Below are 12595 nucleotides of genomic sequence, written 5' to 3' on the forward strand. Positions count from 1 at the left end.
TGTTGTTCCTGACCAAGTTTATAAATGTGTTCTACAAAGCACTGGTTGACTTATCTGTACTCTGTCTGAAACAGTGGGTTTTCTAAATCTTGAAAAGCTGCCCCACAAGTTTCTCCCATTGAGCAGAGAAGTGGAACTCAGGAACAAGGGAGATGTGGAAGTACCTGATAGTGAGTGTTGGATGTGAGGTCTAAGGAGGAGTGGCACAGTAAATCTTCGTCATAAAGTTTTAATTCAGTAGTGTCCACAAAACTCCATGACGCAGAATTCAAATTGTTTTATTGTGAACTTGATGAGGTAAGCAGAGCAGGTGGGTACATGTATGTCAGTAAGATTTTGGAGTCCTGCTAAACCTCTCAAAATGTCCTTGTATGATACATGGTTTTGGTAGTTTTTCTCCCTGAAGTTTTTGTAGGGACAGTTCTAGAAGTAGAAATGAGAAACTTTTTGGTAAGCTCCGTAGTCATTCTTCTTAAAGTCCAGTATAGACAGCTGAAGGCATCTCACCACAAGTAGGTTTGGCATTTGAATCCCTGCTGTTAAGGGTGGACATGCACAGATAGACCAGAAGCGCTTTATTCACTTACGTACTTATACCCTGCCATTCTGTGAAGTTATGGCAAGTAAGTTGGTGGGGGCCAGATGATCAGTCCTTAAAGGTATTAATTATTCACATGGCCCAGAGTTACATAAGTATAATTAAACAGGGCACCAGAAAGCCAACAATGATAGTTCAGTCAGTTAAAACTCCTCTTTCTGCAAAAAAACTGCTTTAATTTCTTATTAATGCAGAACCTTTCTTCATCATATTTGACATTTAAAAAAAGACTAGGAACATAGAAAGGCACAAAATCTTTAATGTTTAACTTGGAGATGGCAAACAACTTTACTCAATGGTTTATAGTTTTAGTAGTTCTCAGTGTCTTTACAAACCCATTCCAATACCAAAATATATTTTAAAAATAAATATCACTCTTCCCTAGTTATCTGTGTTGTGGGTTCTTATCATTGTTAGTGTAGAAGGTTGACTGATTTTAGTTGATAATTAAATTTTACTTGAAAAACTGAGCAATTACAGAGATACCTATTACTATCCATATTATAAAACCTTGCAATAAAGCATTCTCTGACAAATGTAATTTGGTAAAATGTGACCATCAGCCTTTATAAATCTGATGATATTTTTATATTGAGATGACATCTTACCTTAGGAGTTCTGGGAATACTTTTTTTATCAGGTCATTTAAAAAAAAGAATAACTCCATAGGGTTTTGTCTGATAGCTAATTAAAACTTCAGGAATTAAAAATCATTTAATCCAGTAATTGTGAAATTTAGAGTTTAGTAAGAAGTCATGTCATATAAGAAACAGTTCTCATTGCATCCAGTCTTATCTTTGTTTTTCTCCAGTGGTCTCTATTAAATTAGATGCAGAATATATACTCTGCTTAAATACCTACATCTAAAAGTTCATGTCTGTGTATTATATATTACCATTTTAAAAATGATAGGCTACCCATGTATCTTTAAATGATACAATATTTGAAAGAATCATGTTCATCTGATAATAGTGCTCTAAAATAGATGATAATTGGAAATTTTTACTGGAATTTTTACAATTCCAGGAGGCACTGGAAAGATGCAAACAATGGAAATACATTGCTGGTGGAGTCAGGGAGAGCACAGTGCCCAGTGACCATTGAGAGTCTTTCATGGAAAAGCAAGTGTTGGCCATAACAAGTGACCCACAGTTGGGATCCCATAAGGAAGCACAATACCTGAGGGTGTTTAAGAGCATGAGTGCACTGGACATTGTGTGACCTGGGCAACTCAACCTCCCAGAATTCAGGTGCAACTACTTTTTAAGTTTTTCTTTTAAATAGTGTTTATATTTTAATGGATCCTGATTCTAAAGTTAATATATATAGTCATTGGGGAAAACTGAAAGATTAAAAAGAGTAAAGAAAATAGAAGTCACTCACTTTCCAAAACTAGACTATTACCAGTCATTGGTGAAGAGTCGGTGAACCACAGGAATCGAGAGCTTGCTTTCATTGTTAGTCTCTTCTCTGACTTAACTGTGATTTCAGCAAGTTGTTTAACCTTTCATTACTACACAGCTCCTATTTATAAAATGGTCAGTAATATTACTTGCCTGGTAAAGTTGTTGTGGAAATGAAGAGGTGCTGTTTCAAGTGCTTCAGAAGTTGTTTATTTTACAAGAACATTTGTTGTTGTTATTCTGATAATATTTTTGTTTGATACCATAGAGGTTAAATTTTCAGACAACCCTGGCAAAGTTTTAGAACCAATAGAGTAATAATAACAAATTTATAAGCACTGACTGTGCAGGGAATTCATCTAAGCACATCACATATTAATACTATTCAGTAGTATTGCTTATTTTATAGATGAAACTAAGGAAAAGAGGTGAAGTTTTTTATTTACAGTGAAAATCATGATTTACTAAGTTCTTTTGGTACCCAAGGTAGGAACACAGAAGCAATTGGTGGAACTGTACATGTGATATCTTACGAATGAAGACAAGTTTACCTTAGCTGTCATATGCCATGTCTTAGGTGGAGATAAAACTAGGATACAGGGCCTCTGATTCCTATAGAAACTCCACCAAATCGCTTGAAAGGTTCACGTTGAAGAGCCAGCTCTCACTTACTAGCTTTAATGAGAAAAGCTTTAGAAGGTATCATCTGTCAGGTATTCTGTTTTTCATAGACAAACTTACCATACTTAATGTAAACACATTTGACTTTAATGGGAAGGCAAAGAGAAATTTTGACTTACATCCTTTAACACTTAGCCAGTGGAGAACTAGGAGTGGGTTGCATAGCAATATGCAGCATTAGCCTACTACCACATTTGAGCAGAGATGATAATTGTAACCTTAGGCCTTGGCTTGTGACGTGTTACCGGCTGGAACCGTGGAGGGGCAGGGGCAGTGCTAGATATTGAACCCAGACATCACACACGCTGAGCTATAGCCCCAGCCCAAGAATGATTTGTAAACCAAGGTAATTTTCACATCTGCATTTGTATTAAGTCTTCACAATCTTGCAGTTTTTTTTTTCTTTGCACGTGAGGATGAGATTTAATTGAGTTACTTTCTAACGTGTAAAGATTAAAAATTGGACTGTAGCTCATTGGTACAGTAATTGTCTAGCATCTTTGAAGCGCTGGGAAAACAGAATGAAGGCTAAAAGTTATATTAATTGACACATGAAACTAGTAAGGCGTATTCTGATTCTTAATCTCTCTTTCCACAGTAAAATGCTGTCTCAAAAATAGATTATTTTAATACACATTATCCTAAAAATTATTTTATAATTGTTGGAGACCACTGTTGAAGACAAGACATTCTTGGGCCAGGAATTTACCTCAGTGATTCCACCACCTGCCTTGTGCAAGGACAAGGTCCTGAGTTCAATCCCCAGTACCAAAAAAAAAAAAAAAAAATCTTTAAAGACTGAATTCACAAACTCATGAAACCTAGAGTTGATATCCAGGATACAATTTTAGTCAGTTTTTTCTAACTTTTCTCAAGTGCATCCCTTAGTAATACACGACACAATGCATATTCATCTGTACACTAATTGAAACCAAAGTTTTACAAAACATTAAGTTCCATTGTTATTAGAATACAATTATTTTTTCCCTCTTGGTTACAGTCTACCAAATGAAATAGACTTCCCACTAACAAGTTGCAGTAAACAGTTTGAAAAACATAGCTCTAAGTAACAACCTGATGTATTTGTTTATGAGATTTTCTTTTCTTTTTTATGGACACTAGACTGTTGCCTAAACTGATTACTTTTGGACTAAATAATATACCTATTTCAATGATTTTGTATTGTTCAAAATCATTTTTAAAACTACATTTGCAGTAGAATAACAAGAACATCTTTACTGTTTAGTGAGATTTGTACCTTGAAGAGTGGACTTTTCTTTTAAATAACCAACAGACATATATGGACATAATTTATCAAATAAGATAGAATACTGTTATCAAATTTTAGTTAAAACCATTTACAGTGTAAATATTTCACGTTAGAATCATATTGATTAATCTTAATGACTGTTTAGTCACTGAGTACATTGTAGAGATAAAGTATTTGGTAGAATATTTATAGTTCAAGAAAGAGTTGGTTAACAGTTGTTAAGTGACAGGGCATTTTCCCCCTGCATTCATGAAATGGGTATGAGATGCATTCTGATGCATTACAAAAATGCAGTTTATACAGAGAGCATGCACTGTTTTGCTGTTTATCCAGTACGTTTTTCTCAGTTTAAATTATCTTAAAGACTTAATGGTTAATAAATTCCAACAAACCTAAAGGACCAGTAGTGAACAGTCAACCTTGTGTACTCCATTTTTTTCGCTGAAACGATGTAGTGTCAGTAGTCACACAAGCACCTTGCTGTCTTTATTCTACTTCCTGTGAAGCCCCTATTTGTTGTATATAAGAAACAGAAAATCTAATTTTCTACTATATAGAAATTCCGTAATAAATCAGTAAAGTTAGAAATAACCTTTTATTCTTTGTTTCGTTTCTGTCATGTTTTTCCATTTCTGTGAGACTGGATTTGTATTTATAGGCCTTTAAAAAAATCAGTGTGTGTCCTATATCTATTTTAAAAGAAAAAGTCAAGATCTTCTGTGTTTTCCCTTGCCCTGCTCCTTTTTACTTGTTTCTTCTACTTTATTTTCCTTTTATCCTGATACCAACAGTAATCTTTTTATATTTATCTTTTCAATCATAGCTAGAGATGATTGCTATGGAAAATCCCGCAGACTTGAAAAAACAGTTGTATGTGGAATTTGAAGGAGAACAAGGAGTCGATGAGGGTGGTGTTTCCAAAGAATTTTTTCAGTTGGTTGTGGAGGAAATCTTCAATCCAGATATTGGTAAATATTTTAGTAAGATGATTATGGTATCATATCGATAGCTTGAGTTAAGAATTCGTTTGCTTTGTAAATATTCTCAGGTATGAAAAGCAGCAAAAGAAGATTTTAGTATGGACTAAATTAGTTTATGCTTTTGGAACTGATCCATATCATTCATTTACTCAAATTTTTATTTCAGTTACTTAGTCAAATAGTCTAAAATTTAATGGAGGGCTAGAGATGTAGCTCAACAGCTCATTGTCTGCCTGGCAAGCACAAGGCCCTGAGTTCAATTCCTGGTACAGAAAACAAACAAAAAAATTTAATGTAAACGCCTTAGAATGTTATATTTAGAAAAATTTGAGTGATTTATTTCCTTTTTGCAGTCTAAAACAGTCACCAAATACAGTATTTCTGAACTTAGAGTGGTGTGAAGAGCATTTCCTGAGAGGATGTCTCTCGAGTGTATTGTCTTAAGAGTTGAGAAACACTAACTCATACCAGGTTAATTAGTTCTGTTTGATAGAACTTCTTGGGAAGTTCAATCAGCTTAGTGGTGGAGCCCCGGCATTGCCTAAAATAAATAAATTTTTATGACTTAATGTTACTGTAATGTTTTCTCCAAACCACTCCAGAACTCTTTTCCATTCCACATTGAGCAATATTTGCACCCTAAAATAGTTTCCATGTGAACACAATTTGGGAAAGGCAGATTATATAGGTCAGTCAGAAAGTTCAGGGTCACAGTCTGATTTTTATCTCTTGTGTTGAGCACAAAAGATTTTTATCTCATGTGGAGGCAAAGTAGAATAGGGGATGGACATAGCCTTTTGGGTAGTCTCCGTAAGTGGATAATTACTTCTACACTATGACTGCTTATTGGACTTGCATTTAGGTGAGGAAAAGTACAGGAAAAGATTTTCACTAAAAGAACCATCAGAATCGTGAGAAATGTAGCTTAGAATACTGGACATTATTTTCCCTAAGCTTTGAGAATTGAGCTGTTACAGATTTTAAGTTCTGTGTGCACATTGAGCCTTGTTATTGTTCTTAGTCATACATGTGGGTGCACATGTGTGCATGTGCCATATGTGTGTTATTCCTATCTACTTAGGGCCAAAACATAAATATATAGTGCGGGTAAGACCAACCTGTCTGTATTCTACATACTGTTTGTTATCAGAAGTCTGTGCCATTTGTATGTAATTTGTTCACAGTAATCTAGAGCCACACAAAACCAGGCCCTTTTTGAGATTCAAAATTAGTTTATTAACTGGATGAGGAATGTATAACTTTTGTAAGTTTGGTAAACCTTGGCTGTATCTTCTGATACAGCTAGAACTGTTGAACATTAGGTATAAACCATGCATACATTATGTACAGAGAAATTTTTTTAAAGAGACTTAGGTTAAGCAGCTCTGTCAAGGTGGTTGAAAAGGTGGCATCAGTATATCAAGATGGAATATTTCACAGTAGGCATCTTGTATGGTGCTTTGGGATCTTCTTGGACTTCAACATTACCATCTTCCGTAGATGGAGAAGAGAGCAGTGGCCTGTGTGATTTATACTTTAATTAATCTATAGTTTATTGTTCTTGGGACCTAAGGGCATACATTTGTGACAGTTCATCAGATTCATTGCTTTTTTTTTTTTCTTTTTTGATTCTGGGGATCAAACTTGAGTCCTTGAGCTTGCAAGGCAAGTGACAGCACCACTGAGCTAAATCCCTGGTCCATATTCATTGCTTTTAAGCTGAAGTTTTTAGCATTTCATGAATGTGGTAACGTGGTTTATTAAGAAAATAGATCTAGGGCCGGGGATTTAGCTCAGTGATTCTGCTGCTGCCTTGCAAGCACAAGGTCCTGAGTTCAATCCCCGGTACCAAAGAAAGAAAATAAATCTAAACTGTGAAACTCAAGTTTAAATTGGATAACTTTGAAATCATTATTTCATTAAATTGCATTAGGAAAATATTTTAAGCATAATTTATGCTCTTAGTGATCAAGGGCACATTTCAAAATTTATTTTCAACTTAAAGTAAAAGTGAAAATGGAACATTTTAGAGTTTAAGTTTTTAAATAGACTGCTTTAAAAACATGAAGTACATTACATGAAGTACATTATTTGATTTAAAAGTTCTATTGAAAATTGCCAATTTTTATAGACCTAATTTTTTAAATACTTCACTTTCACAGTAGTAACTAAAGAATATGTAGAAAATGAAAAAATGTTAATTTAGTTAAATATTTAACATTCTTAGACATATTTAAAAAGGAAGAAAATAATTGAGTAGTAATGCTTATTCAGATAGATAAAACTAAAGATACTTGTTTTCTAAAGAATAATACTAAAAATGTGTTTAAGTTTGGTTTTTGAATAGTGAAGGCTATATGAATCTGAAAGACTACAAAACTACCTTTTTATATACACAATGTGTGTGTTATATAGCTTTGTCAGTTTTATCTCTTATGTTTTGGGAATCATGACTTTTTTGCATTTTTTAGCCATTTTGGGGTAAAATCCGATAGAAAGTAACCTTTCATGTGTTAGTACATTAGGAATTTAATTTAATGAAATTGAATTTAATGAAATACTTTTCTACTGTTCTAGAAATGTTACTTATTATTAAGATTGCTTATTTTGTTTCCTTGGCTTCCTAAAAGACATTTGCCACATTACTATATTTGGATATTTTCTTAAGTGCAAATGTAATGGAAAGAATTTTTATAAGAAAAAGTTTTTACATACCTACTGTGTTTAAGTTTCACATGCATAATTATTTCATAATTACACCTATATTGTTCATCCATTTTTCATAAAATAGAAAAGTAATGCATTTTAAAAAATTATTTCTTGTAGGTATGTTCACATACGATGAATCTACAAAGTTATTTTGGTTTAATCCATCTTCTTTTGAAACTGAGGGCCAGTTTACTCTCATTGGCATAGTACTGGGCCTGGCTATTTACAATAACTGTATCCTGGATGTTCATTTCCCCATGGTTGTATACAGGAAGCTAATGGGGAAAAAAGGAACTTTTCGTGACTTGGGAGACTCCCACCCAGTAAGTTGTCATATTTTATTTATATGCATAAATACAGTTTGATGTATATAAATTTTAAAATTTTTGTTTGGAGTCCACTGATAAATACACGCAGTAAAAGTAAAGGAATTTTAGTTTGATTTAAGTACTACAAACATGTAAGAACTCAAGGGAGGAAAGTGTTATGTGATCTGCTGTCTGCAAGTAGCTTTTAAAGGCTGATATAATGAAGAAATGTTTTTAGACATTTGGTTTTAGCACTCGCACAATGAGGCCATAATTCATGTTTCTTGCAGCTCAGTGGCTCTGCTTTGAATATGCTACCTTCCTCCTGGCTTGAACCACCAGTGGTACATGCATGCTGTCCCATCGGGCAGTGTGGGAGAGTCCTATCTCTGGCACAAGCTGCCGAATGGGACAGTCATGCATGTACCACTGGTGGTTCAAGCCAGTGGAAACGTGTGAATGCCACTTGGTGACTCTGCCAGTTGCAGTCAGAGCTGCCCTGCCTAAAGGGATTGGTAATTGCAGTGAGTGCATCTCTTCCCCTCTGTCCTGCTCCCCTACCTTGCGATAGCAGGTTCTCATAGAGCACCGTGTGAAGTCTGCTAAATTGATGGTGTGAAGTTTCTCAGCCAAGAAGGAGTCATCACCTGTGACCCGCAGTCTTTTCTAACCCAGAGGGATGGATATTGTCTGTGGTTTAATTCTTACTGACACGATTAAGTTTTTGTGTTTCTCTGAAGAGTGGTACATACTATTTGCTGCTGTGTTTTGGAGTTCTAGGTAGCCTCACATTTCCATTTCTGGTTGTTAGGTTTTACATCAGAGTTTAAAAGACTTGCTAGAATATGAAGGGAATGTGGAAGATGACATGATGATCACTTTCCAGATATCACAGACAGATCTTTTCGGTAACCCAATGATGTATGATCTAAAGGAAAATGGTGATAAAATTCCAATTACAAACGAAAATAGGAAGGTAATGCTTTTTGTTTATTAATAATGTTTGCTTATCATGTTCAAAGACATACCTAATGTAATTTGAACCAAGAACAAAGAAACCAACTACAGAATTCCTTGTTTAACAACTGAGTCATGGTCATGGGACTAGATTGTTAAAATGAATTAGTTGCTAAATAAGGAATTGTACATATTATGTACATTATAATATTAAAAACAAATGATGGTAGGAAACTCCAACTTCATGTCTTTACTTTTATTTGCATAACTTTTTTTTTTTTTGAACTTGTGGCGGTCCTCCTGCCTCAGCCTCCTGAGTGCCACATGGCTCTATTTGCCTAACCTTTACATGCAGTACTACTATAATGCATAACAGAAGATAAAACTACAGTAATGTACAGTACAGTCAGAAAAACTACAGTGCCACATAAACAAAGTGTGCTGTTTATTGAGGCTCTATAAACAAGATGTAAATACTATACAAAGAAAAGACAAGTTGTTAAGTCCTAACAATCTTTATATTAACCAGGTGGGTCATTAAACAAGGACTATCTGTAATTCAATTCATGTGAATTGGATTTTTAAAAATCTTAAATATGAGCTGGTATGGTAGCACAGAGTTGGGTGTAATGAACCCATTTTGAAGAAAGAGGGCATTGAGTGGGAAAGAATGAAGCCAACTCTTTATACCAGTATAAAGTGGGAAACAGCCTTCCCAGTTAGACCTTACGAGGAATCAGGATCGTGTGATCAAGGCCATCATCACAGAACAAACAAGAATTGTATCGCATGCACACATGTATTTCCTATATACTTCAGAAAGGCGCTCTTTACCTCAGAACAATTAAAAAATGTTCATCTACAAGTAAGGAATAACCCAGAGCAAAACAGGGAAGTTATAATAAGTATGTATTATACCTTTAAGAGATGTATTACATCAATATAATTTTTTGATAAAATGTCACACACTAAGGATGCAAAGTACACTTCCATCTTAAGATTTGTTGAAGTAGCTTATTTAATTTGTCAAAACCCTAGCATTTTTGCTGAATTGGATACAGTAGGCAGCTTGCCACATACTTTATACTAGCGAACATGAGGATTTGTGGTTTGCTCCAGTCTGCTACATTGCACTCTAGTAAAACTGACTTAAAAAAAATGTTTTGTGGGGGCTGGGGATTTAGCTCAGTGGTTCTACTGCCTGCCTTGCAAGCGCAAGGTCCCGAGTTCAAGCACTGGTGGGTGTGTGTGTTTTTGACAGTACCGGGGATTGAACCTGGGGCCTTGCACATGCTAAGCAAGCACTGTATCCCCAGCCCTCAGTTTGACTTGTGCATGCATATATTTTTTGTGTATACATGGCTTATTTCTGTGTTTGCATACTTGAAGACTAAAACATTGTATGAAGGCCCCACCTTTTATATTTAGACCTTTTTAATACACTATCAAATTGAAATTTACATGTAATTTATGGACATGATCTTTTTATAGCTTAATATTAGCTGTCATAGAGAATTATGAAATTTTAAGTATTTTCCTTTGCATGTGTAAAATTCTAATTTTTACAAATTTTTTAAAATTCTAATTTTTACAAATATTTTTAAATGCCTTTTTCTTGGAAAAAGAAACTTATGTAGCCCAATAGCTTGTTGTGTTTTATCTATATAGCGTAAGTTTTTTTGTTTAATGTTTCTACAGGAATTTGTCAATCTCTATTCTGACTACATTCTTAATAAATCAGTAGAAAAACAGTTCAAGGCTTTTCGCAGAGGTTTTCATATGGTGACTAATGAATCTCCCTTAAAGTATTTATTCAGACCAGAAGAAATTGAATTGCTTATATGTGGAAGCCGGGTAAGAAAGCAGATCTCTACAAAGAATAAAGAAAGTACTGATTTGTTGTTTGTTATGATGTAGTGTAGAAGATGTTAAGATATATTTTCTTGAATTTTCAGAATCTAGATTTCCAGGCACTAGAAGAAACTACAGAATATGACGGTGGCTATACCAGGGACTCTGTTGTGATTAGGTGAGGTGCTTAATTCTTGGAAGGTTTGATTCTCCAGAGGAGTGTATGCTTTATGCTTCCAGCCTGTGTGTCTAGGCACTGCTGCACAAATGAGCAGTCTCACAGACTTTTCATCTGTAAAGTTATCTGTTAGACACTATGTATTTATAATATAATCAAGTTTTAGAGTTACTCTCATGATTTATCTCATGAATGAAATGTTTTATGTAAGTCTCATGTTTTCTCTTGCATTTGGGTTCTGAATTATCTCATTCCTGATGACATGTATGCTTTTATTTAAACCAGATGATAATATGAGAAGATGCTTTCATAGTTAGTATTCCTATACTAGTATGTGTTTTATGTATTTTTTTCGTTACTAGGACAAAATTCCTGACACCCAGAGTTAAAGGAGAGGGGGAAAGGTTTATTTAGCTTACAGTCTAGAGGTTTCAGTCCATAATTAGCTGGCTCCAAGGCAGGTAGCATGGCAGACAGACATCACAGAGGAGAAACAGTTGATGGGCAAAAGGTAGCAAAACAAGCAAGGGCCTTAGCTCTTTCTGTCCCTTATATTTTATTCAGGCAATTTAGGGTAGGCAGCATGCACACCCTTAATCTGAGTGCCCTTGATCTAGCATTACACCATGAATCAATCCGACCGTCACACACTCTAGATCCAGTCACTTCTGGACAAGCTCCCCCCTGACTGCATGAGGCTTTGGGGGGACATGTAGTCACAAGCTGTAATAGTTCCCTACTATTACGTATGTTTTGGTTTATACTTTCTTCTCTTTTTTGGTACCAGGGATCGAACTCAGGACCTTGTGCTTTCAAGACAGGCGGTGGCACCACTGAGCTAAATCCCTGGCCCTAGTTTGTACTTTCTGATCTGTTTGTATGAATATGTTCTCCTAGTCTTATAGCTTCTCTGTCTTCATGAATTTCTTTTGGAGTTCCATTGAAAATAATTGGTGTGTGTGTCTTCCAGACTTTCTATTTCTGTTTTGCTGACTTGTTTGTCCTTTTCCCCAAATCACACTGGTGATTCCTACAGCGTTATGGAGCTGGGCCATCGCATCAGATGCTGGCAGTCCTCCCTCTCTCATTGTGCCAGATTGCTTTGGTTATTTAATTTCCCCGTAATTACTAGAATCATTTAGATCTTCATTAGTTTGTCGGCATTGTTTTGCATTTTTTAGTTGTTGAAATCATTCACATTTTGATTAGGAAAAAATTTGAGTACTTCATGTTTTTGATCCTACTATACATGGCCTTGATTAATTTCATTTTTGTTTGATTTTTGGTAATATTTGGAAATAAAATGGATTTCTGTATGTTGATCTTATATCGTGTTTTCCTCCTAAATTCACCTATTAGTGAATATGTGTTTTTAAAATACATTCTTTAGAGTTTCCTGTTTAAACAGCAATCTGTTTAAAGCAATAGATTAAGACCCATTTCTTTCCTTCCAGTCTTCATGTCTTTGCTGTATTCCACTGCCTAATTAGAACTTTTAGGAAACTTACTAAGAAAGAATATGAACATACTTCAGAGATATTATGGGCTTGCTTCTGGGCCCCTGCAGTGAAGCAAATATCATAATATAGTGAATAACGTGAGTTTTCCAGTACATTTTAAAAAGTTATGTTCAGATTGTATACTGTTGATTGTGTGCAGT

General features: G+C 34.9%; 1 protein-coding gene across 5 annotated transcripts in view; it reads left to right on the plus strand.

Annotated features, from left to right (window-relative positions):
- The window catches only part of Ube3a (ubiquitin protein ligase E3A), a 74608-nt gene that overhangs the window by 45660 nt on the left and 16353 nt on the right, over nucleotides 1–12595 (plus strand). For all 5 annotated transcript variants that reach the window (XM_010612924.3, XM_010612927.3, XM_010612929.3 and 2 more), the window contains 5 exons: nucleotides 4776–4920; nucleotides 7759–7964; nucleotides 8761–8925; nucleotides 10605–10760; nucleotides 10862–10935. In XM_010612924.3, coding sequence (XP_010611226.1) covers nucleotides 4776–4920; nucleotides 7759–7964; nucleotides 8761–8925; nucleotides 10605–10760; nucleotides 10862–10935 — 746 coding nt within the window. The remainder of the gene's footprint in view (nucleotides 1–4775; nucleotides 4921–7758; nucleotides 7965–8760; nucleotides 8926–10604; nucleotides 10761–10861; nucleotides 10936–12595) is intronic.

This window comes from Fukomys damarensis, unplaced genomic scaffold (genome assembly GCF_012274545.1).
Source record: "Fukomys damarensis isolate Sample0158 unplaced genomic scaffold, DMR_v1.0_HiC HiC_scaffold_7, whole genome shotgun sequence".
NCBI classification, from domain to species: domain Eukaryota; kingdom Metazoa; phylum Chordata; class Mammalia; order Rodentia; family Bathyergidae; genus Fukomys; species Fukomys damarensis.